Here is a 26,478-nt window from a genome sequence, read left to right as displayed (position 1 = left end):
CGCCCCGCGGGCACGGCGCCCCCGCCGCGCCGGCCGAGCGATGCGTTCTGCGGCGCAGCTGAGCGAGCCTGTGCCGGGCCGCGGAGCGAGGGGTGAGCGAGGGGAGAGGGGACCGGGAATGGGAATGGGGATAAGGATGGGGATGGGGATGGGGATCGGGATGGGAATGGAAACGGGAACGGTGCCTCGGGCCTGCGAGGAGGTCGGCCATGTGTTGAGCGGGCCCCGTTTGTCCTCATCTCTCCGTCTCAGCCCGCGCGCGGCGCCTCAGTGTGTGGGGTAATGGGGTCCCCTCAGCCCTGAGGGCTCGGGGGTCCCGATGTCCCCACAATCCTGAGGGCTCAGGGGTCCCGATCTCCCCACAGTCCTGAGGGCTCGGGGGTCCCGATCTCTCCCGAATCCTGAGGGCTCGGGGGTCCCGATGTCCCCACAATCCTGAGGGCTCGGGGGTCCCGATCTCCCCCGAATCCTGAGGGCTCGGGGGTCCCGATCTCCCCACAATCCTGAGGGCTCGGGGGTCCCGATCTCCCCACAATCCTGAGGGCTCGGGGGTCCCGATCTTCCCACAATCCTGAGGGCTCGGGCTGGAATAGGGGTACTGAGCTCCCCTCTCTCAGAAATGCTCTGAGGGTGCTGAGCTCCCTCTCCCAGCCCTCAGATGTTGGGCCGTGCTGGAGGTCCCGAAACTCCCCCCCCAGATTCCATCTCCTTCCCCCTCCTCCTTGCCCCAAAACACCCCCGATATTGCCACATTTTTCCCAGTATGGCAAACAGTGCCAATATTTAACTGTCGTAAAGGTGAACTGGCAGTTTTGCCCACTGAGCACCTCACTGGGAATCTCTCGTTGTCCGTATTTTTCAAAAAACCCAGAGAGTTCTATCCCATTATTGAATTTTGGCCAAAGAATTCGGCGTGTTCTGAAGGGCACAAAGAATGGCGGGAAACCGAATTAGCCAGAATATTTTAGGGAGGGGAAAAAAAGCACTATGAGATCTCTCACAAAAACATGAGTCCTGTGTTGGGATGGGAAATGAGAAATCTTTAAAAATTGCAGGGACTAATGGATAGAAAAGACCCTTCCTCTAGGGCTTTTGTGGCAAAAGGGGCTGGCGTGTGTTGTTTGGGGCTTTCCTGTGATTTTAGCACTGATTTTTTAGTCTGTGCTAATTTTTGGGAGGAATTTCCATTTTGGGTTGGGCTTAAGATGTCTTAGATCTGCCCTCCTTCATTCAGTAGAGATTAACATGTCATGTAATGCACTTTATCCAAAATAAAACTGGGCAAAAGCTCAGCATTCCCTTATCAGAACTCCTGAGTTCAGGTTTTTCTAGGAAAACCCTTGGAAGTACAGAAGTACAGAAGCTTTCCCCCCAGTTCAGTGGTGGTTTGGGGCTGGTCTTCCACTTCTCCTGTGCCTGTGATTTAAAACAAACACATATCCTGAACTTTCTCTAGAGGACAAAAAAAACCCAAACACCCACAATTATTTTAAATGCAGCTAAATTGCCGAATTGTGTTTGTTCTAAGCTTTATCTTTTTTCCTTTTCTTTTTTCAATTTTAGGATTCCCCAGCATGTCTTCACTAACAGAGAAGGACAGACCAATTGTTCAGCTCTTACTCAGCGCTGGCACCTGCCCACGATGCGTTTTGAGGTTCTGCTGTGTGGGATCACAGACCCTTTACAGGCATCCAGACAAGGTTTGGCCTTTGTATTCCCTGCTTGGAAAGTGGGAGCACACGGATGCAGTGTCCTTTCCACTCCCCTGGAGTGCTCCAAACATTTTTACCTCATAATTGCTTCTTCCTTCAGGGACATGCAGGTTCTTCTCCCTCCTCAGCAGCACGTCCTTCTTAAGTTTGAAGTTTTGAAGTTCTTGTTCTGTGTATGTAATTTCACCTCCAACCTGTATCTGGTCTTATTTTCTTTTTATGCCATACTAAGCAGCTCTTTTCCTGGGCTAATGGAGCTGGAGAAATTAAATTATCTAAACGACCAGAAGGCACTAAATGTCTATTTTCATGGAATAGCAATGAGGCAAAAATAAACGTGTTTCTGCAAGCCAGGTCTGGAAAATGTTTTCCTTCTTGGATGGTAAATAAGTCCGTTGAGCAGCAGTTTCTCTGGAAATCTCTATTTTGAGAAAAATGCAGCTTGGAGCTGTTTAATTGTGCCTTCGAGGTGTCTTTGGGAGTAAATTCCAAGTTGTTAATTACGTAAACTCAGGCTCAGCTGGAATGCTCGGCACTGCTTTATGGAATGGTGTTTGTGGAAGAGATACAAACAACAGCATGATTCCTGTGTTTGTGTTAGGATTTGATGAAGGATTTGCAAGACTTCCTGAAGAAGACTGGAGGAGAAGAAGGCACAGCTGGTTTGGACGTGGTTGACCCCCCTTGCAAGAGGATCAGACTCGAAGGCACCGCCGAAAGTCCGGAGGATCCGAACCAGAACGGAGCCCTCGCGCAGATTCCCGCGGTGACCGGCGGGAACGCTGCGGTGGAGAGCTCTGCTGGGAGGGTTTGCAACGTGTGCTTGGGAATTCTTCAGGAGTTCTGCGAGCCTGACTTCGTTAAAAAGGTAAATCCCTGTTCTAGGTCTTTTGGGGTCCTTTTTCTGGAGCTTGTTGGGAGCCCACAGTGTAGAGCTGGTGATTAAAACCCCAGGTAATTTTGTTTTATTTTTTTCTTTTTTTTTTTTAAAAGGTGTGTTTTCTCTTTCTGTTGAAAGAAAGAAAACAGAAGACAACCCAGAAAACATTTACCTATTTGGAGTATTTGAAGTGTAGGTGGGTGGCACTATCCCACTCCACCCTGCTCCTGGGCAGTGTTTGCACACCTGTGTTGGCACCAGATTTTGCCCAGGCTTTGTCACAGTGCCACTTTTTAAAAAAAAACAGCAGTGCAGGTGCAATGGAATGACTGCAGGGAGCACACTTCTCCAAGAAAAGGATTAACTCATTCATGGTTATGTGAATTTAGGGGGTAACCTGAGGTTCCAAGGAAAACCTCAGTGTAAATAGGCAACCTCTCTTCACTTTTTTTTATGTGACAGGAAAACAAGGAGGCATCAGCTGCTGTTCTCTTAACTCCATGTTTCTAATACAGCATGAACCCTGTCTTTATGAAGGAATAATATTTAGAGAGCCACAGAGGAAGAAGATGTTCTGGTGATACAACAGATTGTGGGTGTAATAGAGAAAATGAGAGTTAGGAGAAACATCAATCTCTGAGCACTCAGACTGCTCATGTGACAAACTGAAATATCGGCCAGAAAACTCCCACTTGCATTTGAGATGCTTAACAGGGTTTTAATAGGAAAGAATGTGGTTCAATAGCATGAATGGGTCTAAAAATGGGACTGAACAGAGAGCAGAGTGTATGGTTTGTGTTGTTGCAGTGCATTATGTTTCTTTTTTGGTTTTATGTTTCTTTTTTGTTTCATTTATGTTTCTTTTTTTGGGGGCAGAATATGTATCTTTGTACAGAAACACTTGTTTCAGAGTTCCTCTCTGCAGTAGCAATGGGAGATCTGGCAGCCCTTCTTGTTAGGGCACTGCAAAACCAAAAAAAACCTTGCATATTTTATATGTAGAGATGCTGACTTCCCCTTGAAAGCCCAGAATTCCTCTCTGACATTCCCTGGAATCACTGACATTTTGGAGGACTTCTCCACGTGTGTCGGCATCTCGCCGTCAGCATTCACCGGCCCACTTTAAAGTGTGAGATGTGTGTTTGGAGTCCTGCTTTATTTCCAGTGCCAAATACAATTTTTCACAAGGAATTAATGCTGTGGATACCTGTTTGTTCCTGTCTTATCCCAGGATCTTAGGCATTTTTATTGGCCTAGGATTAATTTATCACTGCCACGAGGGAAGATGCTCAGAGTCGGCTGTTCTTGTCTTTTGGTCCCTGTGGTGTAGATTGTTGGACAAAGATTTCAATATACAATTGGTCTTGGCTTTAAAATAGTGAATTTGGTTATTTCATAGCCATAGGGATACAGCTGATTAGTAACTTTTCTTCTTAACAGAACAAAAAAGCTTATATTTCACTGAGTGATTAGTGATTACTCTGGTTTGGATGTTCAGCACCTCAGTGTGTGTTAACATGAATTAACAGGGACTGAATAAAGAATATCAACTCAGTGCCATTGCTGTGGTTTAATATTAAACTCCTCCTCTTCCAGGTGTGCCAAAAAGTGAATTCTGCTGACTACCAGTTCACTAGTTTTGTGTTTTCTGTGTCACTCCCCCCCCAGCTCTCTGTTAGGGAGGTAAGTAACTTAAATAACTTCAACACATATTAAACAAAATAACTGTGCAACTGCACAAGCTGGAGGTGGTTTGATTTTTAATTGTTGCTGTTTAAAAAAAAAAAACCAAACCCACATGCTGGAAGTGAAATCTGCTCTCCCCTTCCTTGTGGGTGAGTTTTATTTTAATTAACAAAGGGTCTGAGTCACTTTGGTTTCCAGTTAGCCCAGGAGTAACTCTGCAGCTGAAATCCTACAAGGAGTTTGTTCAAACCCTCAGTGTGTTGTTCCCTTTGGATGCCAGCCCTGCTTTGTGGATCTTCCAGAGGTGGAACTGCACAGGTGGTGCCTTTCCTGAAAGAAATGGTAATTGGTAGTGCAGGATACACATGGAGGAATTTCAGGATGAACTTGAAGTGTTCAGCATTTTAAATGATGGGAAAATACGCATTTTATTGATCACCTGGCTTGGGCATTGTTGGAAGTCTAGATTTGTAAATCTAAAGCTGTAAAACTACTGATTTTTATGGCAATTTGAATCAAACTGTTGACATTTCATTCATTTAATTACAGTGGGCAGTGATAATATGGAAGAGTGTATACCCTGGTAATTTCTTTAAATTGAGGGATAATACTAAGCATAATATAACTTAATCAATAAAGCACCAATTCTTGCTTAGTTGTGAGATGTTTTACAACGTTCCCCTGCTCTCTGCTATGAAATGATGCAAAAATAGTGTTCTAAAGGGTAACATGTAAATTTTTATGATAGATGCAAGATGTGACAGAAGCTTCAGTGGACATGGCAGAAAGAAATGTAGATGGTCTTGGATTTATACATAAACCTGTGATGGGGTGTCTTCTGATCCCACACAGTTTGATTGTTAAATAATCTACTACACTTTTAGTGGTCATTTGTGCTGTGAGTTCTGGCATGCTGGGCAAATGCCAGTGTGACAGCAATCATGTATTCTACTCCTAAGTCTTCTTGAGCATCAGATTCTCTACTTCTCATCTTCAGCCGAGCATAATTGGTGCTTTTGCTTCGGCTGCCAGCGCGTCTGGCACGTGGTGTTTGCCAGGAAGCCTCGGTAGAGGGTGGTGTTGCACCGCAGTTCAGGTGAGGGATGTTCTCCCACCCTCCTTGTGCTCAAGCAAACCTTCACTCCTAACAGAGCCCGGGACAGCCATGGGAATAAAAGTTGTGCTGTGGGGCCAGGAATGAAGAGGTGGAGTGAAATGAGTGAGTGGGAAGCTCCCAAACCACGTCTGTTCCCTTTGGAAGCGGTTTGGGTTCGGCTGGGAGATGGTTTGCGTTAGGGAGTTCCTGCTGGCCCTTCCATTCCGTCCCTTCGGTCTTGCCAAGGGCTGATCCAGCTTTTTGTGTGCTCCAGCTGCAGGGGTGGGAGTGGGTGATGGTGGAGGAAGAATTTTAAAAATCGTGGGGGTTTATTTACCACCTGTCTATCACTTAAAAATAATTGATAAAAAAAAAATTGGTACAAACAGTCCCTGTTCTACAGTTACAGAAAAGCAGCAATGTAATATGTCCAAATGCCTGAAAATATCAAAATCAAGTATCAAAATATCTCTAAGTGCTCTGTGTTGAAAAGAGGTCTTATGTTAAATCCTGCTTTTAATTCTTGGAAGTGCTCTGTGCAAGAACATGTGGAATCTTATCCTAAAAGGACACCCAAAGACAACCTCCCTCCCACGGCCCTTTGTGACACAGAGGTTTTCTCCAACACCTTCTTAACACAAAAAAAAAAAAAAAAAATCAGAAACTCCCTTTTAATATTACCTCCAGCTCATTTAGTGATAAGAGTTGTCATCCTGCCAAGTATAAAATGTACTGGAGGAGCTGAAGAAGAGCAGGGCATAAAATTTCCATTTGCCCAGTGTTTGTGTCGGGGATGCACAGAAGCCTCTTTCCACAGCAGGATGTTTGATTGGAATAAATCAGAAATGCAGGAGTCCCAGGTTTATGCCAGGCAGCTCTGTTAGAATACGAAGTGAGTGGTGCCCTTCAGAAGGGTGACTGAGCTCTGCGTGCTGCCTCAGTCCTGATCCCTCATCCCGGTGCTCGCTCCAAGGACGTGGATGCAAATAACATCTGCAGCCGTCGCTCCCTGTAGGACCGGCTGTTCCTCAGCCTGGAATTCCCCATCTCCGAGCTCTTTCCTAATAAAGTGGAACAATGCCAGGGCTGGGATTGCACGGGGGTATCTCAACTGTTGCCACCCTGATCCCTCAGCCAGCAGCACAAGGATATCCTGCAGCTTGGAATCAACACGGTGCCCGAGCTCCTGCATTTCTGGGATGCATTTGCTGCTCAGCATTGCCCTGCAGGCTCGAGCTCTGTAATGAGCATTTGGCATTTTCAAACCTCTCCACAAACATGAAGTAATTAGGAAGTAGAGGGATCTGATCCCCTGCTTCACCTGCAGCTGGGACAGAGTGGAGGGGTTTTGGAATTTGGGATCTTCTGGCCCCTGTGCTCACAGTACCCTCATCTGTTGTTTCCTCTTAATTGAAAGGGGAAACGAATTCCTTTAATTCTCTTTCAGCTTGGAAGTCAAGAGAGGGGAGGTGAAATTTGACCCGTGGTCTCATTTTTTGGCTATGTTGTAGCTGTACCCCTGGAAAACAAGGAAAAGGAGTGAGATGAGCCACCCCACTGAGTACCAAACCTGCTCTAAGTCAAGGCGTGGCAGAGCTTTTCAAACTACCCATTTCCAGGCCCTGCTCTGGGGTCCTCAAATTCTCCAGTTCTGGAGTTACCTTCAAGGAATTTGGATGGGAAGCTATTTTTGTTTGTGATTTTATCTGGGTTCTTATGCAAACAAGAGGACAATGTACTGCAAGTGAATCAGCCTTACTCACACTGTCTGCAGCTGCTGGGTGATGAATCACTGCACTGGAGCAAGCACGGTTCCCTCAGTGCAACTGCATTTGGGGGTTTGTGTACCACGGATCTAACAGAGTTCACGTCCTTTCCTCTCTTTTTAGGGTCCTCTTTTTAGGGTTCCTTCGTCATTTTAGACGTAGCAAAGGAAGGATAAGAGATTTTTGGGGTTGTTTATTTTGACTGAGCTCCTCTGTCAGCGTGTAAAAGAGATCCATGGTGTGGTTCCTTCCGTTGTTGGTGCTTCACTGTAGGAAGTTTTGAGGGGAGTTTTTCTCTTTTTATTAATTGCTTCTTATTAATTGTTGGTGAGCTGGAGTGTTTGTACTGAAAGCTCCCTCTGATTTCTGGAATTATTCCTTCGGTCCCTCAGCTTTCCCATGTTCAGCCTGGTCTCCTAAACTGAGGGGAGTGCTTTAAATAAGGGGGCAACTCTCAGGGAAAGGCTTTGTGATTCCTGTAAGACCAATTATGTCTTTTATTTCGTGGTTTTTATAATGGATGATAACTGAATTTAGGGGTTTATTAATTTATATGTCAATCACTTTTCACATACCATTCACTTAGATAATTTTTTTTTGCATTTTCTCTGCATGGTAGATAACTAATTACTCAAGCTGACACTCTTTTTCAAGATGTAATGTTTTCTAGATACAAATTTGTATACTTATATCTAGATATAAATCCATTTAGATTTCTATCTATATATAAATATATCTCTATATAAATATTTCAGTTATTACATTTTGTTTTGTATAATATTTTATTGTGCCTCTATATGGTATGATTTATTAATTATACAGATGTAAATTTTTATCTCAATATAAATATAGATATAAATAGATAAAAATCTTTTCTAGATACAACGTTTTTCTAGATATAAAGCAAATTCCAAAGTATTTAATAAAGCCTGATCTTTGGGGTTTTTAAAGCCAGGTAGGATTTGAGGTGAAGAGCAAAGTGATGTCTTACAACTAAAACAAACCCCTATTCCATCTTTCCACTTCTGAAGCAAAAGCCACATTAAATTCTCAATACTTCCCTTTTGTCCCGAGTTTTTTTAAACAGTTTTCCTCCTCAGATTGTTGGGAGTTTTGAGCCTTAATTTCACTGGCTTTTCTTTGTTTTCTCTCTTCTCCCTGGGCATGGCTGTGACTCCAGAGAGCTGCTTGGCTGGGGGTGAAGCAGGAGATGAGGTGAGTGATGAAGTTCACAATTAGGAGGTGCTGTCATTTTATTCTTTTTTTTTTAATTATTAATTCATTTTTTATCATCCTTCCTCTTGCTGGCTGGCAAGAACTCTTTCTACAGACACCATTTCTGTGTATAAATAATGAGCAGCCAAGAAGTGTTTTATTTAAGTTCCTCTTGAAATGTTCTCTGTGTTGTATCTACCTTGGACAGACCCCTGTGCAAGTTATTATTTCTTTGTGATTCAGGAATCTGGGCCTGTCCTTGGCAAAGGATGACGTTGTTCAGCTGAAGGAAGCTTATAAGTGGATTATCCACCCCCAGTTGGCAGAAGAGTTGGGTGTTCCTGCTGATGGAAAGGTCTTGTAGAAATAAAAATCACATTTTTCTCTCTCTTTTTTTTTTTTCATGTATGTGTATGTATATATATTTATACACTTATACACGTGGGGGGAATAAAAATATATCTTTTTTCCTTATTAACAGAGAATAAAGTTGCACTGCTCTTATAATCACTGTAGGGAGAAAAAGGGGGGATATTCTTTTAACCAGAGATCTCCAAGTCAGTCCTGAGGGAACACCTGCAACACCCCTGAGTAGAAATGTTTTTTCAAACTGTTTGCAACTTGCAGATTCTGACTAATAATCTGTAAAATGTTTCTGAAATACCTTGACTGAACACCAAGCTGAGATCTGCCAGACAAATTCAGAAGCACCTTCATCCTGAATGTAAAATTTCTGTAAATGGGGCTGAAATTCCTGCTGTGGGGACAAGGCAGGCTGCAGGTTTTACTTGTCACCGGCCACAGCACTGGATTCTCAATATCCTTAGCCTTTGTGTTGATTTGCCTGCTTGCATAATAATTACAGATTGCCTTTTCCCAGGAGTGCCAATTGAAAGCATCCCTTCTGTCTCAGTGAATCAAAAAATCACCCCCTTCCTCTGAAGATGATCCAAGAAGAAACAAACTTCTCACCTCCCAACTTAGGCAAAGCTCCCCAACACTTGGGCCCTGAGCCACTCCAGACATCCCCGTGCCATAAAAGTTGCTTTTCCAGGGCTCTTTATCCACGAGGCACTTGAATATTCGTGCAATCTTTTCAACAGCCCCCTTGAGGCGCTCCGGGGTCTGAATAACAGAGCTAATGAGTGTTGTTTGCCCAAGGCCAAGGAGGGAATTGGGGGTAGAGCTGAGATTACACCGGAGTTCCTGGGCCAGCTGTCAATCCACGCTGCCTTTCCCTGCCCCAAGGCCAGCCGGGCATTGCACGGGAGGCCCCTGACAAAGTTTTTACTGCGGTGACCTCAGGGTTTTTATCTTTATTCCAGGCTCTCCCAGGAGGTGTGTGGGGTTTGGTGACCATAACAGGCTTGGAGCACGGGCTGTCCCTGACTCAGCCCCGCTGTGAGGGTGTGCAGGTCACTCCTGCCTGGGAAGGGCTCTCAGGCAATCTTTGGTGACTTCACAAATGCAAATGCTCTTGTGGCAAACAGCAGTCTGGAAGTGTTTAGATGGAGAATAAATGGGTCATTATCTCTTTTGTCTCTCTCTCTTTACCGTTTTCCTTTTTTTGTGTGTGTGCGTGAGAATATCCTCCCTGTTTATTAAAAAAACCCCACAATTACCGCCTTCTCCTTCTTTATTTTCTTTTTTTTTTTTTTTTTTTTTTTAATTTAGAGTCTGTTTGAAGTCAGCGTGGTCTTTGCTCACCCAGAAACCGACGAGGAGTGCCGTTTCCTGTAAGTTTGATATAAATAACAAAAGATCTTTATCTAAACATTGTGCAACATCGTTGGTTTGGATTTGTTGCAGATGCAGGTGTTTATAAACTAGGACGGGAGCCTGCATCTAAACTTCCTCGTGCCCACAGAAAGTTGCAGAGCCTGAAGTTCCATCATCCCTGGTTGATTCAGTGCTCTGGTGCCAATAAACAAAATCACCCAGGATTTTGGTTGGAACTGGAAGGAGAACGTTCAGACAAGTTGTCCAGTTTTCAGCCCTTTCCAGTGTCATTCCCTGGATCCTTTAAAAAAAAAATAAATTCAAATTCAGTTCTCTTGTAGGAGATACAGGTGGGAGGGAAGGCTTGGAAATGTGTTCATCCAACTTAGCTGGTTGATGAAAACAAACAGAAGTTTTTGGCCTGGCCCTGCAGGGCATCTGCTGTACATCAAGAAGCAAAATATTTCTGTGAACTGAGCTGCCATTTAATCTGATTTCTCAAAATCTGTAGTATATTGTGGATAATTAGGTTCAACTCTTCCTGTTTGCTGATGCTTCCTGGAAAAGCTCAGTTTAACTCAGTTAAGTTGCCCCTGCTGCAGCTTAAACCTGAGCACACAAAGAGGTTTGGCAGAGATGCCTCTGTTGAACAGTGAATTCATTTCTTGAGACCTGAGATTCCTTTTGCAGCCTCTACATCTTCTACTGTAGGCCCAAACTACAGTTCTAAATACTGACACCTGCAACCCTGGAAATACTGAAGTGTTTCTGGATCCTGCACCCTTTTATTCTTATTTATTTAGTTTTACTCCACCAGTTCTTGTTTTCTGCAGTGCTTTTCCTTCCTCTGAAACCTCTCCACTCCTATTTCCAGCTCATCCTTCCATGGAGCAATTTATGGTACCAGTGTTAGTGGGACAGCTGGACAGGTGAAAGCTGTAAGGAAGCTCCATTCCACATTCCAGTTACTCGGGTTTCTTCCCTGTGACCCGACAATATCCCTTTATTTGCCTTCTCTTTGTAGGATACTTAAACAGCAATTAAGGTTTGAGACACTTTTCCTGAAGTAACAGCACTGTTAATTTAATTACAGAGCCATTTCTGAGGTGTCAAGGCATCCTGTAAATGTGAGAGGCTGGCTCTGGGCATGCTCTGAGGAGTAAATATGGGAAATTTGGCAATTGTCACAGGAGCAGTGACACTCATGGGTTTTGTGGAAGCAAAGCAGGATTTTGTCTCAACCTGGAGGACACTTTTGGGTGGGATTTCCAACTATGGCACCTGCAGTTTCTCGTGTCTCAGGCTGTTCCTACACAGCTGTGTGTAGGGTAGGTGGGCTGGAATGACCCTTGGTTGCTCATGGAACATTGAACTCGCTCTTGTTAGTTCCCATTTGGAGATCCTGGAATTTTGGAAGAGGGCATTTGTGTTGCAGACTGGCCTGGGAAGCCACTTGTATAGAAACAGCAAGAGCTGCTTCCTCAGAGTGTCCAAAATACTTACAGAGGAAAGAAAGAAATGATAAATTGGGTTGTAGGTTAGAAAACATCTCTGGCTGCATACATAGAAATCCAGAAATCCTCCTGCCTGCATACACAGAAATCCTTTAATAGGAACAGCAACTTCCTCTGCAGTACCAAGAAAAGTGTTTCACTGACCTGGCTTTCACTTTCGTGAAACAGCCAAGAGTTTCCTTTTGAAGGGGCCAAACACAGATGGTGTTGAACACCTGGGGTTACTTTTTTAGTACAGCACAGTCAATTTGGTGCAGGACAGTGAATTTGGTACAGGGCAGTGAATTTTCCCATCCAGAAGGGGCAATTTGAATCTGTGGTTTGTGTGTGGAAGAGCAGCAAGAACAGATTTCAAGATCTCAGCAAATCTTGCACAGAACTAAAAGATTAATCGTGGCCTTCATCGAGAAAGATTGGAAAAGACCGAAAGCTAAACTTTGTGTGTGCTTTTCCACATGTTTGTGTTGGTCAGAGCAGAGGAGACTTGCACCCTCTTGTCCAGGAATTCTCTCTGGATCAAGCAATGCACATCTTGCTCCGTTTGTGGGTTAGGATTAAGGGGATTTTAAACTCTTGGAAGTGAGACTCTGGATATTGGTACAAACCTCATTTCCATGCTGTGTTTGTGAGCCTGGCTGTTTATTTCTTTGTCTTAAAGAGCAGCAGCTAATTTTCATTTCTGTATTTAGAGCCACAGCCTGTCCAGACTGTTTCAAACCAGCAAAGAACAAGCAGGTAAGATCTCACCTTCTCCGTAGTTCTTGTCTGACATCCAGAATTTCACAGCAGTGGCTACAGCGAAGAACTTCCCTGGGTATTCAGTCAGTGTTTAATGTCTGGTTTCCCCTTCATCAGAAATCTTTCTGGTTTTCAAACTGTCTGAAAATAAGGTTGTTTCCTTTATTCACATTTCTCACCTTAGGAAAACTGAGAGCTTGGAGCTTTTCTTCAGGTCGTGCATCTTCCAGGCTGTAATTTTAGGAATGGTCTCTGTAAATACCTCCCTTTAAGAGCTAGGAATTTGATTGTCACGCATTAAAAGTAGCATAAAAGATGATCCTCCAGCTCTCTGTGGGTGAAACAGTTCAGATAAGGCACATGGTGAAGATGAGACTCTGCAGCCAAAAGGGAAATACATGAACACGCTGCAGTTTCCACCTCCTCTGATGTGACTGAAAGCCATGAAATGGGCAGGATGGTTTTATCCTTCTGCCTCTGGAAGAGGGGGAGGGAAGAAAAGGGACCTTGCCACTTGTTGGCACACACACAATCACTTATGGAAAAGAGAACGTGAGGGATAAAGCAGCAGTTGGAGAGAAGCCGATGTAAGTAGGACAGTTGATGTGATCAGAGGGAGAACAAGTGACTTCCATCAGAAGCCACTGCAAGGCCTTTTATTCTTCCTGCAGAAGAGTCTACCAACGTTTGGCAGAGGCAGGAACTGAGGCAGGAATTCTGCTGACTCTACTCCACCTGAGCAATAAATGCACGTTCTTTTTTTGGAAGGGTTGTATTGTTATAACTCACCACTCGCTGCAATCCTTCCCTTGGAAAAGGGGGAAATCCCCCAGCAGGGGCCAAACCAGCAGGGCCTGCCCGTTAAAACCACCCAGGCAACAGAATGGAGGGGAATATAAAGCAAAACTGAAGAGCCATCAGAGGTTTGTCCTCACAAAGAAGCTGTGCTTGAAGCTTCGAGGGCTTTGTTAGCCAGAGGAGTGGGGTAAGAAGTGGGTTCTGAGGGAATGTTTCTGTGCCATCTGCTCTAGATGGTTATTTAAACCTGCTGCTGCTTTAAGGGTTCCCCAGTTCATCTGTTCCATGAGGAAGAGAAGTGCTATTATCTCTAATTTATGCTTGGAAGGACAAAGAGCAGCGTTCCTGAAGGCACCCAGGAACTCGGTGTTAGAGCAGGGACTTGACTTGTGCCAGACAACGCCCCAGTATTTTTGATTTCTTTCCCCAAATCCCCAGTCTGGTTTGCAGAAAAGACACCATTAAATTGGAAATGCAGCAGCCAGGGGATTGGGAGGAGAGGCTGAGGAACCTGGACTTCTTCATGTGGAAGGTTCTTCTCTTGGTGAGGAGAAAGCTTTTGGGAGGACCCAAATCAACTTTGGAGCTTCAGCACCAGACACTTCCTCACCAGGCTTATTTCCAGAACTGGCTGCCTGCTGTCACTGAGATAAAAGCTGGGGATTAACTCTTGAAAAAGAAGGTGACTGAGGTTTCTGGTCATGGATTTAGGATTCTGTTTTTAAACCAGTTTGCAAATTTGGATCTGGGCTCCCAAGTGAAAAAACCTGACACTGTGTATATGTTAGTGCTTTTTCCCCTCCCTTTAGGCATATCCTTTCTTTGCTTTTCTTAGTTCTTGACTCATTTTTTTATTTCACTGTGCAGTCTGTTTTCACCAGAATGGCAGTTATGAAAGCCCTAGAGAAGATAAAAGAAGAGGATTTTCTCAAGTAAGTCTGTACTGAAACCAGTTCTTAGTACTGTGCTTCTGTATAGAATTAGGATGGGGAGGAAAATGCTCAGTGGGTAAGCAGTGGTAGGGTGTCTATAAAAGAACTTTTGGTTGTTTGCATTCTGATGGTTCACTGGGTAAAATGTGTCTTGTGTTCTTCTGGTGATAGAAAAATCATTCCTGATCTTTTAACTCAGGATTGTTTTGAACCTTAGAGTTTGGAAGGTAAGCAAGGAACAGTGAGAAGCCATCATGTTTTTGGTATTACTGCTAATTCTTTTTACTCTTTTTTTTCTTTTTTTTTTAAATCCAGGCATTTTCCATGTCCCCCAAGTTCACCAAAGAACCTGTGTGATGCTCTGGACATTCAGTGCAACAATGGGGCAGTTTTTGTGGCTGGTAAGGGGATGGATTGATTCGCTGCCGTGTCATCCCAAGCAGAACTTTCGAGCACTGCCACGAGAGCCAGAGATTCTTCTGTTTGTTAATTCCTGTAATTAAGTGTAAGGAGCAAAGAAACCAACCCAGCTCTATCCAAGAGTGGGTGGGTTTGGCAGGGGAAGGAAATGACAGATCCCCCCCTTTATCACCTGCCTGCAGGAGCACCTGCCCTTCTCCTGGGCCTGTGTATAAACAACTTCTTTAAAGCACATGCAAGCAGATTAAAAAAAAAAAAACCCCGACCTGTAATTTAAATCCAACCTACTCTGTTTAAAAGGATGATAAATATCCTGAATGCAGGAAAATGGCAAATGAAAAAAATGCACAAGCGAGTGGCAGGGTGGTTGATGTTCTACACATACCCCTTTTTTACTTTTAATTAGCGATTAAACAGATGTACCTTTTTGGGAATTCAAGATATCCAGTTCCTTTTTGCCTTTCCCAAACACACTGTTTTGTTTTAGGTTGCTTTGTTGGATGGTTTTATCAGAGTCCATCTGTACGAGGAGCAAGAGGGTTTGCTTTTTGTCTGCACATCATTTAATACTGGCTTTGTGATTTACAGTTTATAGCTTGCTCCAACAACAAAAAAAACCCAGGAAGGATTTTATTTTTTTTTTTTAAATTTTCAAAGAAATAAATCCAAAGTGGGATTTATTGAGCACAGAGCAGTTATTTCGTTATTAAATGAGGCAGGATCTTAATTAGTAAGCACAGTTTCAGAGTTAGCATTGCCCTCTTGACCTTCCCTTCGGTGTTTAGTGATCACTTCCCACCCCAACTTGGTTTTTGGTTTTTTTTTTTTAAGGATTCAGGAGCTGTCAAACCAAGAAACACCTTCTGTGTTTTTTTTTAAACCTCCTCTTGTTCAGATCAAGAGTTAAACTTCTTATCTCATTCTCCTTTTTTCCATTTTCTGGAAGGAGAATTGAGCAGTGAGAAGCTGCCTGTGCTGGGTGAGTCACCTCCTTTCGTTCCTTGCCCCAGTGAAACCGTTACTCAGTTTCCCCATTTGTTGGTGTGGCTTTTTCTGCTGGGCAAAAATGCAAGAAGGAAACATTGTTCAAGAGAGGAAAATATGATACAATTCCCCTCTCCCTCCCCCCCAAAAAAAATCTTGAGGTGTCAGAGGCACAGTGTGAAGCCCAGAGCTGCTCTGAGCTCTTTGTCAGGGTGTCACGTGAACGATGTCCTTGCTTTCGGGAATATTTTCACTTCCTACCAAACCTGTCCATAAAAAAAAAAAGCTCCTGTTGGCCATCCAGGCTTGTTCTTCGGTTGTAGCAGCCCTTGTGTCGTGGAGGTGCCATGAGATCAGTCCAAGGACGCCAATCTCTTTACCTTCCTGACATTTCTCACAGTTTATCCTGGAGATTTTCTGCTCCTCACGTGGTTTTCCTTGGGGATTTTCTGCTCCTCACATGGTTTTCCTTGGGAGCCAAAGCACTTTAGTTTGGATTTCTCTCCTTAAGCTTTCAGACAGTGGCAGGACTTGGCTTGGAACCTGAACTGCTCCACACAGGAAGGTTATCCCTGGAGGTGGGACTGCAGCAACGGGCTCTCCGAGCCCACCTCTTAAGTGGCCATCCTGGATACTGGAATTCTCCTGGATGCATCCAGCAGCATTCCGTAGAGCTGCTGGAATGCTCTTCCACAAAACAAGTTTGAGCCCGTGAAGTCATTTCCACAAAGCTCCACTGAGAGTTGAAGGTGTTAAAAGCTTTTGTCCATTGGTTTAGAGAGATTACAGCTAACATAGCTCTTTTTTTTTTTTTTTTTTACAGGAAGGTACAACAAATATTCCAGGAATTTACCTCAGACCCCCTGGATTATTGATGGGGAGAGGAAGCTGGAATCCTCAGTGGAAGAACTGATTTCGGAGCATCTCATGGCTGAATTCAAAGCAGACAGTGAGTATTTAGGAGATCTCTTACCAGACCTATTTGTCATCACTACTAGAACATTTTTTAGAGGATTTTTCTTAGTACCTACCCACTTAATCCAAGAGTGTGAGGGAAAAAAAGCTGTTATTTCTTTATTCCTCTCTTATCCTTCCGAGTCAAAGCTTGTAAACTCTTTTTTAGCTGTGATCTGTGAGTAATTAGCCCCTTTTATCCTGCTAAAGTAGCTGTGCAGTTCATCTGATGATGCAAATGTGTTGGTTTCATGCACAGTAGGATTTTTTGCCCAACCAACCTTCTGATGGGTCGGTGATTCATAAAATGACTTGTAGCAAGGAGGTTTTTTTTTGGCCACCAGCATTTTGTAACATCTGCCCGGCTTTCAACCCCTTCGTGTCTCTTCCCTTGATTCATTTCTTCAGTGCTTATCCAGGGATTATCCAGATGAAACAAGCACTGCCTGTTGCTTGTGGAATTAAAAACACAGAAAGCCCAAGGAAAAATGGCATTAAATATTAGTTTGGGGAACACCCTGCTGCTTCCCTCTCCTCCCAGTGGATGTGTTACTCTGGTTGGAATATCTCACTCAGGCCAAGGGACTGGGAGTGCTCATCAAGAAACTTGTGAATATCCCAGGTTTGTTCCTGGAGTGTTTGTGCCAACAGGTTTAGGAAAGACATTCTTTTCACCTTTTAAAGCTGCAGAGGGTATTAACAATGTTTTAAATCTGTTACAGGCTTTAATTTTTCTTCCTCTGGAAGAGAAGATGTGGATGTGAGGACGCTAGGAAATGGTAAGGCTTGGAAGATCCCTTGTGAAACACAGAAATTAAGTGGTTGTGGAAGCTGCTCTAATAGATCTTGCTGAATGCTAAGGCAGGCTCTGAAATTTTATCTCAGAAACATTTTAGTGATATTTATATATTTATTCCCTAAGATCAAACACCTTCTCAGTGGCCTTGGCTGCATGGAAAGGGAGAGCTGGTCAGGAGTATTTGATTTTATTCTCTCCCTACTTTTAAGCCATTTGTGTCAGACTCATTCCTGTCTTGTTTGCTGTTGGATCCTTTTTATTCCCTCGCTGTCCCTGTGGGGAGTGGGGGAGCCTGATTTTCTTTTTCAACTCGGGTCCTTTGGAAAGGTCAGCTGCTTTCCAGCACTCTGGAGCTGCTGCAGCCAAAGGAGGAGGGCAAGAAAAAGTACAAATGAGCAATTCCACGTTTCAGTTGCTATCTGATTGCTGTGGCTCTTGGCATTGCTTATGCTGGGGATTGTCCCTGGCCCTGAGCACTGAGAGAACAACTCCGGCAACAGATGTTGAGCTGAGGGAGCAGGGATTTAACATCCTCTTGCACCTGGGCATTGCTGTAGGTGACAGAAAATAAGCTAATTAACTTTTTTTCTTATTTTATTTTTTAATTAGCACAGACTTGTACAAGATGTCTTCTGGGAAGTCCTAATTTGCACTCACTGCCGATACTGGGCTTTAGTGGCCAAAAAAAAAAATAGTCCCTCGTTTCTTCTCCTTCCATCTGATGCCACATCCCTAAACCCACAAGTCCTGTCCCTGTTTGTCTAACAGCAGCCAGGCTTCACACCTCCCAGCCTTCCTGTGTAAATTCCTGTGTTCATTTACAACAGTCGTGTTTTTATGTTTTGTGGCTGTGCCCGATGCCAGGAAGGCCCTTTGCAATCGAGCTGGTGAATCCTCGTCGGATCCGCTTCACCGCCGAGGAAATGAAGAGGCTTCAGCAGGTAAATCATTTGCACCTCACGGAGCTCGGGAAGCACTTGCTGCCTCTCCAACCCAGCAGTCCTGACTGGTTCCTTTTAAAATATCACAGGCAATTAATAACTCTTCAGACAAAATCCAGGTTCGAGATTTACAGCTTGTCACCAGGTCAGTATTTCCCGGCGCTGCCAAGGGATTTCAAAGCGACACTTTGGGACTTGGGCAAGTGTTTCTTGCTCACAGCCTGGGATAATTATGCTTATGTTAAGTGAGTAATTAATTTCCCTTGTTTAGAGAGGCAATTGGTCGTATGAAGGAAGGTGAAGAGGAGAAGACAAAGACCTACAGTGCCTTAATATGGACAGACAGAGCAATCCAGAGGGAAGATATCGCGCTCCTGGACGATATCAAGGTATCAGGAGCTCTTGTCGCTGATTTAAATAGGACCTGTCCTGGTGCCCTAGGGAATAATTAAATATTCCTAAATACTATAATATCTCTTCCTCTGTGTTTTTTTTTCCTTTTGTCAGAGTTTCTCTTGCAGGGACTTCCATACCCCCCTTCCTTCCCTCACCACAGTCATCCAAGCAGGACAGCTGGCTGGCTGTTGGCCAGGCCAATAAATCCTTGTGTGATGTTCACCTTCCAGGAGACCAAATAATCAAAATTAGTGGATGGGAGAGGAGGAAACCTGGCACCTGCACCCCTTCCTTTACCTTGCACAGTGTTTTGTGCAAGCAGAAGTGGCAGAGCTTTTGTTCTGCTCTACAGCCGCTCTCAACAATTCCAAGTTGGAAGTGCCTGTGACAAAGAGTGCTAAGAGGCCTTAGGAAGGCTCAGCACACTGTGGAATGAGAGCTTTCTCCAGCTGTTGGGCTGATGGAGAACTGGATTCTTTTTTTGTTGTGCTGCACTGTTTCCTACAGGTCTTCCCCAGGAACTCAAAGCAAGTGCTCACAGCTCAGGGAGACAACTGTTGGCTTTTCCCGGAGCTTTCTCTCAATCCTGAAAAGTTGCCTTTCAAACTGCTGCATCTCCTCTGAGAAAGGGAGTGGGGAATGAACTTTTGAAAAGATTGTTCTGAAATCTAATCTCATTTCAGGGGTTTTTTTTCCCCTCACTTTTGTTTCTAGGGGGTTGGCTGTAGTTTAGACAAAGCATTTTGGGGGTGGGATTTTTTTTTTTTTCTGATTTGCCCTGAGGCTCTCAGTGAGCTGCTAAATCCTGGAGTCATTCCAGCAAAGGGCTATGGAGATTTCAAGGTTATTCCTCTGTATTTGTGATTCCATTAGTTGGTGTTCACACGAGGCCTCGGAGATGGCTGTCCTTTCTCCTTTGATAAACTTGGAAACAATGAGTCTTGTCTCAAGATTACTCAAGATAAAAAGATGTGACTGGTTCACAACACTTGTGACTCCTACAATCTGTTCAGTGTGTTACGTTTCCTTCCTGTCTATTTCACTCTCTCTCGTGACAGGAGTTAAAACTGGACCAGAAGACGCCGCTCCGTGTTCTCCACCGGCGGCCTCTGGCCGTGCGCTGCCGGGTCATCCACACCATGAGCTCCGAGTACATCGACGAGCACCATTTCCGCCTGCACCTCAAGACTCAGGCAGGGACGTATCCTTGGCTGCCCTGGCACCAAACAGCTCCTGACTGGAGTCACTGAGATCATGGGAAGTCTCCTACTCTAATCCCTGTGGTGTTTTGAAATCCCTGCTCTCCAGCAGTCGTGTGTTGCTGTGGGATCTTTGCATTTATTATGTCACAATTCCACACCGAGGTTTCCATTCAAAAATAGAGCCTCTGTTTCATTCCAAAATGGTGCCTGTTCCCCTTCCAAAATGGTGCCTCTCTTTTCATCCCAAAATGGCGCCTCCGTTCCCATCCTAAAATGGCACCTCCGTTCCCATTCCAAAATGGCGCCTCCGTTCCCATTCCAAAATGGCGCCTCCGTTCCCATTCCAAAATGGCGCCTCCGTTCCCATCCCAAAATGGCGCCTCCGTTCCCATTCCAAAATGGCGCCTCCGTTCCCATCCCAAAATGGCGCCTCCGTTCCCATCCCAAAATGGCGCCTCCGTTCCCCTCCCAAAATGGCGCTTCCCTTCCCATCCCAAACTGGTACCTATGTGTGTGGAGTTTTGTACTGGCCGCTCCCAGGATCACGGAGTATTCCAGGTTGGAATCAAGGACCATCGAGTCCATTACCCTGACAGTTTGAGTGAATGTGGCAGCTATAAAATTGTCCTGGTTAAAAATACACTTTCTTAATTTAACTGATAACTCATCACCTTAAAAAAAAAATCAGCTTTTCTGCACTATTTAATGCTCTTCAATGCAGACTGGGGGTTGCTGCTACACAAATCAAGGGTTTTGCCGTAAAGTCACCCCTCACTTTGGAATAAAACAGAAGATAAAGGTCAGTGACACAGTTTTTGGCACTTGAGGCAGAAGCCAGGAATTAGGAGCTCTTTTAAAGATGAGTATGGGCTTAACAGGATGTTAACTAAAAATTGGCTTAAGAGTTAAAAACAAAACACCTTTTTTTCCCCACCCCTTTTGCTTTCTTTGCTGTAAAATCCTCCCCTCCTTAGCCAGTGTTTCCAGCTACATTAAAGAATTTGTGCACGGGGACTTTGGAAGGACAAAGCCCAATATTGGGTCCCTCCTGAACAGAACTGCTGACATTCTGGAGCTGGATGTGGAGGTAAGTTGTTTGCTATTTACCCTTCCTGGAAAGGACTGAGGTGGTGGCATTTGTGAGATGCTTTCCGTGGAATTGCCCCAAGTGGAGCACAGTTAATAGAAAAATGAATATAATGCAGGAATGGTGGTTTGTCCCACACTGCCACACGTGCCAGGCTTCCCCTTCCAAACTGATGGCAGGGAGGGGCGGGGGGACACATCACAAATTTATAACGCTACTTATCAGCTTATCTATAACCATCCTTGCCCAGAGTCAGGGACAGGTGATGGGTTTCTACTCGAGCCTTGCCTGCACCACCCCATACCTGAGTATTTGTGCACCATCAATCAACGCGCGGTTTGTGTTCGCACCGTGCCGGCCCCGCCGCGGGACGGGGAGAGGCTGGAGCCATTTCACACTCCTAACAAACAGTTCTGGCAACGCGGCCCAACGTCCAGGGATGCTGCAAAAGGAGTTGTGACTCTTTGGGTGTGTGTAAAATATCACCTCTGGTGATCCTGCCTCTCTTTTCCCTCCCCTTTCCTAGTCTGTTGACGTCGACTGGCCCCCCACTCTGGATAACTGAGTTCCCAAGCTGGGATGAGGAAGCAGCAGCTCGTGACCAAACACTGTGCAGTGTTGCAGCCCGGGTGCAAAGGGTTTCCATGGAACACTTGGATCATGTTGATCTGCCAAAGGATACCCTGACTTTCAGTCTACTTTAAACACTCTGGACCAGGTAGTGTTGGTTCAGTCTCTGGCCTTACTTTAATTTCTTCTGTGCATAAAAGGATTTTGGGAAGCCAGGGTGTTCCTGATAAATTATAGTTTGAGGTAACCCTCCCTCAAGCCAGATTTCTTTTTAAACTCTTTTTATATTGGATGCTACAGCTTTCCTTGTCTGGGGGCAGGCAGCACTGAGTTACCTGAAATCCCAACTCTTTCTGAGCACTCTTCCTGCAGGAAATCCCAAAAGCCAGGGGATAGTGTTGGAGCAAGTCTCCCTGCTGGCTGCTTTTTGGTCAGGGTTAGTTTTAGGGATGGGCAAATTTGTCTCACAAAGAGCAAAACCGTTTTTCAGAGGAAACCTTTGCACTTGAAACCAAGTTTTTCTCACTTAAAAACATCGGCGACGCTTCCTAGAAACAACAGTTGGGGCCTCCTGAGCTCTCCAGCCTGGCCACAGTCCTCTCCAGGAGCAGGAATTCCCCAGTGAGTCACCACATATAAAAAGATTGGGAACTCCTGGCAGTGGTGCACGACGGGGATCTGAAGAAAAACAGGAATACCAAGAATCAAAAAAGTGCAGGCAGACACAAAACCTACCTGGGGATGTCGGAATCCAGAGACGGGGATAAAAAAAGCTTTGATTTAGCAGCATAATACAATTTTTCTACCACCTCACCTTGGATGGATGCCTGGAAGACTTAAATTTGCCTGGGACAGGGAAGATCTAAGGTTTTTAATTTGCTTCTTTTAAATGTTTCCTACTAAGCACCGCCTACATCTTTAGGAAGAGTCACTTCTATACCTGCATCATGTTAATCCATTAGGGGAGATGCTTCCCTGAGGTGCAGAAGAGAGTTAAACCATCAGCAGGAAATTAAGGTTTGAAATTTAAGGGCTCTTCGTTAATTAACATTTTGGAAATAAAAGAGCATAATATTTGCCAAGACCAACCACTGTTTGGGGACGGGGAGGATGACTGGGATGCCTTCCCTTAGTTCAGTGGTGCCAGGACCTCAGCCCAGAACAGCTGCATCAGAACATGAGCCAGAGGCTCTAAAACTATTAATAAATCCATTTTTAAGGAGCTCCTAAAAAAAAAAAAAAATCATCTTGAAAAATGATGCACTGCCTGTGCTGGGCTGTCAAACCTTGTCTCTGTTGCTGTGCTTTCCTAGCCCTCTGCAATGCAAGTAATTCAAAAGCTCCTGGTTTTTTCTAACACAAAAATAATAGGGACATGATTCAGACAGCAATATTGGTTTTGGTTTTAATCTTAGAGCCAATATGAGCAACAGATTCCAGGAGCAGTTCTCAGATAATAATCTGTAGCCAGACAGGAAGTGTCATGAAGGATGGAAAACTAAAGAAACTGAATTCAGAAAACAAACCAAAAGAGAATTTCAGTCTCACAACTGTGATTTCTTGAAACTCAGAGTGAGCTAAAATATGATTTATAAATTCCATAAGCTACAGGGAACAAAAAAACGTAAACAAGACTGTGCATTTTGGCACAACAGGCCTGAGAAGAGCTGTTCCAAGGGAGGAAATGGAGCCAAAGGGGGGAAGGAGAAAGGGCTGCTCCTGCTGTAGGTCAAGGACACCCAAGGCACTTCCCTCTGCAGCTCCTGCTGCACGTGGGGGTCACGTCCCGAATCCCAGTGCAGATGAACCAGGCTGTAAACACTGCCCTCAGCGTGCTGAGGACACAGAGAGGCCCTCCAAAAATTCCCAATCCTGATAAATGTGAAGCATCCAAATGACAGTGCAAACCTCTGCAGCTCTTTGGGGTCAGGGATCCCTGTGCAGGGACCACGTGCAAACAGGAGACCCCCAGATGAGACCTGGGGGTTTGGACTCTGCTCCAAGGCCAGCTGGTGATGACCCTTGGAACTGTCACAGGGGGATATTGCAGCAATAATGCATCCAGGGGGGGCTTTGGCCTTCCCCTTATTTTTACCAGTGAAACACCACCTTGAGAGCGCTCAGACTGATGCTCTGCGAGGGCAAGATTTAATCCTGCATTTCTCCAAGGGGCCACCTCTAATCCCCCTTCCACTTGGGTTTTGCCCGGAGAAAGCTGAACCAGCAGCACAGATGTGCCCAAAGCATCTGTCCCCTCATCCCCTCTGCCCAAAAACTCAACGGCTCTGCCACAAAACCTTCCCATTGCTTGAGGTTCTGCAGTGGCCACCAGTAACTGGGAGCAGAAATACCCCAAAAAAAGCCCCAGAACAAGCAAATGATAACCTACCTTGTCCCTTTTCCCTGCCTTGCCCGTGGTGAGGGATGTCACAAAGCTGAGGAGGTTGCAGAAGCTGAGCACTTGGTATAACCAGTTTTTTTTAATTACCAAACCAACTCGTTTACAAAGGAAAACAGAACTTTGAAAATATTTAATTATACAGTAAAAACAAATTGTACTATAAAGAGCTTTCTATGAAGTGAGTAAAATGTTTACATTTAATATACTTAAAACTGAGAACTTCAAAAAAAAAAAAGAACTGAATAAACAACACATTTCAAACTTTCTGTGTATTTCTTTGGTCTTTCTATTGCTCAAGACTGCAGAGGAGCTGTGAGGAAAAACTGCTTTAAAACAGGGAGAGTCAATTCATGGCTTTGTGCACCTGGAGTTTGGGGAGGCAGTTTCCCAAACTTCACCCATCCTCCAGTGTGACTGTCACCTGTGGAGTGGGGGTGATGGAGAGCTCCCAACACAAGGGAATGCAGGGAGGGAATCCTATAAACCACGGAGGGGTTCTGGAGCTCCTTCCTCGTATCCAACTCTATGTCTCTAAGTGGCTTTTTAGATTTTGGGGGTGTTCTTTTATATCCAAGTGTTCTTTTTTTTTTATTGCTGCTTTCATGGTCTGGTTTTACGTCACCGAACGGTAACAGTTCAGACCCTCAAGCTTTATCTGCCCTACAGAACAGATGTATCACCTAAGAAATACTCAGACATTTCCTGCTGTGTTGCTTCTTTCAAAAAAGAACAGTATAATAAAGTAGCCAAGGCCCAGAGTGTCTTACCCAGCCAGTCCTGGAACAGCTCTGGCTCAGGCTGAGAGGGGACACTGGGAATCAAGTGCAAAGGAGGAAGTTCTGGTTCCTGATCCAGAGGACAGAGGAGTGTTTTTTAATTGGTGCTGACTGAAATGGCTTTAAAAAGTCGTTAATAAGAGAGGAGGCTGCCCAAGGGCTGCCCCTGGCTTTGCCCTCCTGGGAGGGGGTGGTGCTGGGGAGGCAGGATCTGAGCCTTCCTTTGAGCAGTCACTTGCATAGCAGGAAACTGCTTGGGATACCTGAGGAAAAAAAAGCAAGTAGATACTTCGGCTCCAGAGATTCCTGCCGTTCAAAACGCCACACGCATCACAGCTACACTCACACGCAGCAACTGCAGAGCAATGACAGCTTCGTCCCTAAAGCAACAGGGCTTGGCTTGGAAAACTGCACTCTGGGTGAAGTGCAGACTTTCTGTTCCTTCTCCTGTGCAGTGATTTCCTTTACAACAGAGCTGGACTATTTAAAAATTCAAACCTTCCGGTCTTTTTAAATACATCTAACAATGACATAGTCATTAAAAAAAAAATTTCACCAGTAAATTTGCCTTCAAAGCAAATGGAGTGTGGAAAATCAATACATGTACTCGTTTTAGAAGAGCAGTATTTATAGAAAGGGGGTAAGAAACCTAAACCTTTCAAGTAGGCTGAGCTGAACTTTAATATCTGTTGATGAGACTGAACTAGAGTGCTCATGTGCAGGTTTGTTTTCCTAATTTCTGTCCTATCAAAAATTGAATTTCTGTAGCAAAAAAGGCTGCTTTGAAAGAACTTTAACCCTGTGAAGTATTTGAAATTTTAAGCCTTCTGAAGACACCAGCTTTTACAGTCCCCAAAGGCAAGGAAGCTTTAAGTGTTACCAGTTCCCTTTCCCAACAAAAGCGCCAAAATACATCTACAAGGTACTTTTAAGGTACAGAACCCCAAACCCTGCCCCCACCTCCCCCTTCCTGACGGGCACCACTACGGGCTTAAATAACTTAACTCTTATGGTAACTTAAATAACCTTAAGTTCCATCGCGAAAACTCGCACAGCAACATTCTGAGAGAGAAAGCGGGGACTCCAGAAGGGTGGATGACTCCTCTCCGCGCGGCGGCACCTTTGGGAAGCGGCCCCTGGGAAGCTTCCCCCGCCTCAGGGGTTGTAGTTTTGTAGGATGTTATCGAAGGGGAAGGACTGGTAGAGCTCGTCGGCGTGGACGCCGTCGCCGTCGTAGTACTGGGGGTCCACCAGGCCGCTCTGGTGGGCGGTGGAGAGTCTCGGCTCGCCCAGAACCTCCTGCTCTAGGAAGCCGTAAACGGGGTCGGCCAAGCTGGGCTGGGAAGCGAATCCCGCGGCGCCGCTTCCCGGGGCCGGCCCGGGCGGGCCCAGCGGCAGCTGCTGCCTGGAAGCGCCCGAGTTGAGCACCATGTTGAACTTGTCGAAGTTGATGCTGGTGCAGTTCATGTCGTCGGTGTCCATGCTGACGATGCCGGAGGCGGCGCTGTTGGGATGAGCCGCGGGCACGGCGCTGCCGCCTGCAATGGTGGGCAGGTCCGCGCCCGTCGGCGCTGCCAGCCCGTTGGTGCTGCTGTAATTCCGGTAGAAGGCCGAATCCTTCTCGTCGGGCCAGTTCAGAGGGTCGTGGAAGGCCGGGAGGGAGCTGCTGCCGTGAGGTGGCTGAGGGGCGTCCGCAGAGAAGCTGTTGGGTGCGTGTGTGCCCAGCAGGCCGCTGACCGGGGAGGGGGAGTTGTGCAGCCAGCACGGGGACAGCCCGTCCTGCTTCCCGGGGCCCACCTGGGCCAGCTGGCTGCAGCCGGGGAACATCTGACCAGGGCTGGCCAGGGATCCCAACCCGGGCATCAGCAGCGAGGATGAGAACAGGTTTGGTT

At 45.2% G+C, this 26,478-nt stretch overlaps 2 protein-coding genes across 5 annotated transcripts in view; one reads left to right on the top strand and one right to left on the bottom strand.

The window, feature by feature from the left end:
* The first annotated feature begins 53 nt into the window (after window positions 1-53).
* On the top strand, window positions 54-24,048 carry PUS10 (pseudouridine synthase 10). Of its 3 annotated transcripts, none has more exons than XM_050315056.1 (18): window positions 54-92; window positions 1,564-1,700; window positions 2,314-2,580; window positions 4,189-4,275; window positions 8,321-8,355; window positions 8,599-8,710; window positions 10,030-10,091; window positions 12,278-12,323; window positions 13,992-14,056; window positions 14,372-14,457; window positions 16,284-16,409; window positions 17,137-17,193; window positions 18,078-18,154; window positions 18,244-18,299; window positions 18,426-18,543; window positions 19,609-19,751; window positions 20,740-20,839; window positions 21,366-24,048. In XM_050315056.1, the coding sequence occupies exons 2-18, from the start codon at window positions 1,575-1,577 to the stop codon at window positions 21,402-21,404; spliced, it is 1,602 nt and encodes a 533-aa protein (XP_050171013.1). In that variant the 5' UTR covers window positions 54-92; window positions 1,564-1,574; the 3' UTR covers window positions 21,405-24,048. The 3 variants fall into 3 exon arrangements, with proteins under 3 accessions (XP_050171013.1, XP_050171014.1, XP_050171012.1); XM_050315057.1 differs by lacking the exon at window positions 54-92 and adding an exon at window positions 210-270; XM_050315055.1 differs by lacking the exon at window positions 54-92 and having other exon boundaries at window positions 465-1,700.
* Window positions 24,042-26,478, bottom strand: part of REL (REL proto-oncogene, NF-kB subunit) — a 33,292-nt gene continuing 30,855 nt past the window's right edge. For both annotated transcript variants that reach the window (XM_050315053.1, XM_050315052.1), the window contains exon 10: window positions 24,042-26,478. In XM_050315053.1, coding sequence (XP_050171010.1) covers window positions 25,742-26,478 — 737 coding nt within the window. In that variant the 3' untranslated portion in view covers window positions 24,042-25,741.

Source organism: Myiozetetes cayanensis, unplaced genomic scaffold (assembly GCF_022539395.1).
Source record: "Myiozetetes cayanensis isolate MyiCay16 unplaced genomic scaffold, myiCay2020 scf2-11, whole genome shotgun sequence".
NCBI classification, from domain to species: Eukaryota; Metazoa; Chordata; class Aves; order Passeriformes; family Tyrannidae; genus Myiozetetes; species Myiozetetes cayanensis.
This window is presented reverse-complemented; position numbering and strand designations above follow the sequence as displayed.

Coding starts and splice junctions, on each gene's coding strand:
- PUS10 (XM_050315055.1), top strand. CDS start 1,494: ATGCAGCTAAATTGCCGAATTGTGTTTGTTCTAAGCTTTATCTTTTTT. Junction 10,092..12,277: donor GACGAGGAGTGCCGTTTCCT/GTAAGTTTGATA, acceptor TTCTGTATTTAG/AGCCACAGCCTGTCCAGACT. Junction 16,410..17,136: donor GGCTGAATTCAAAGCAGACA/GTGAGTATTTAG, acceptor AATCTGTTACAG/GCTTTAATTTTTCTTCCTCT.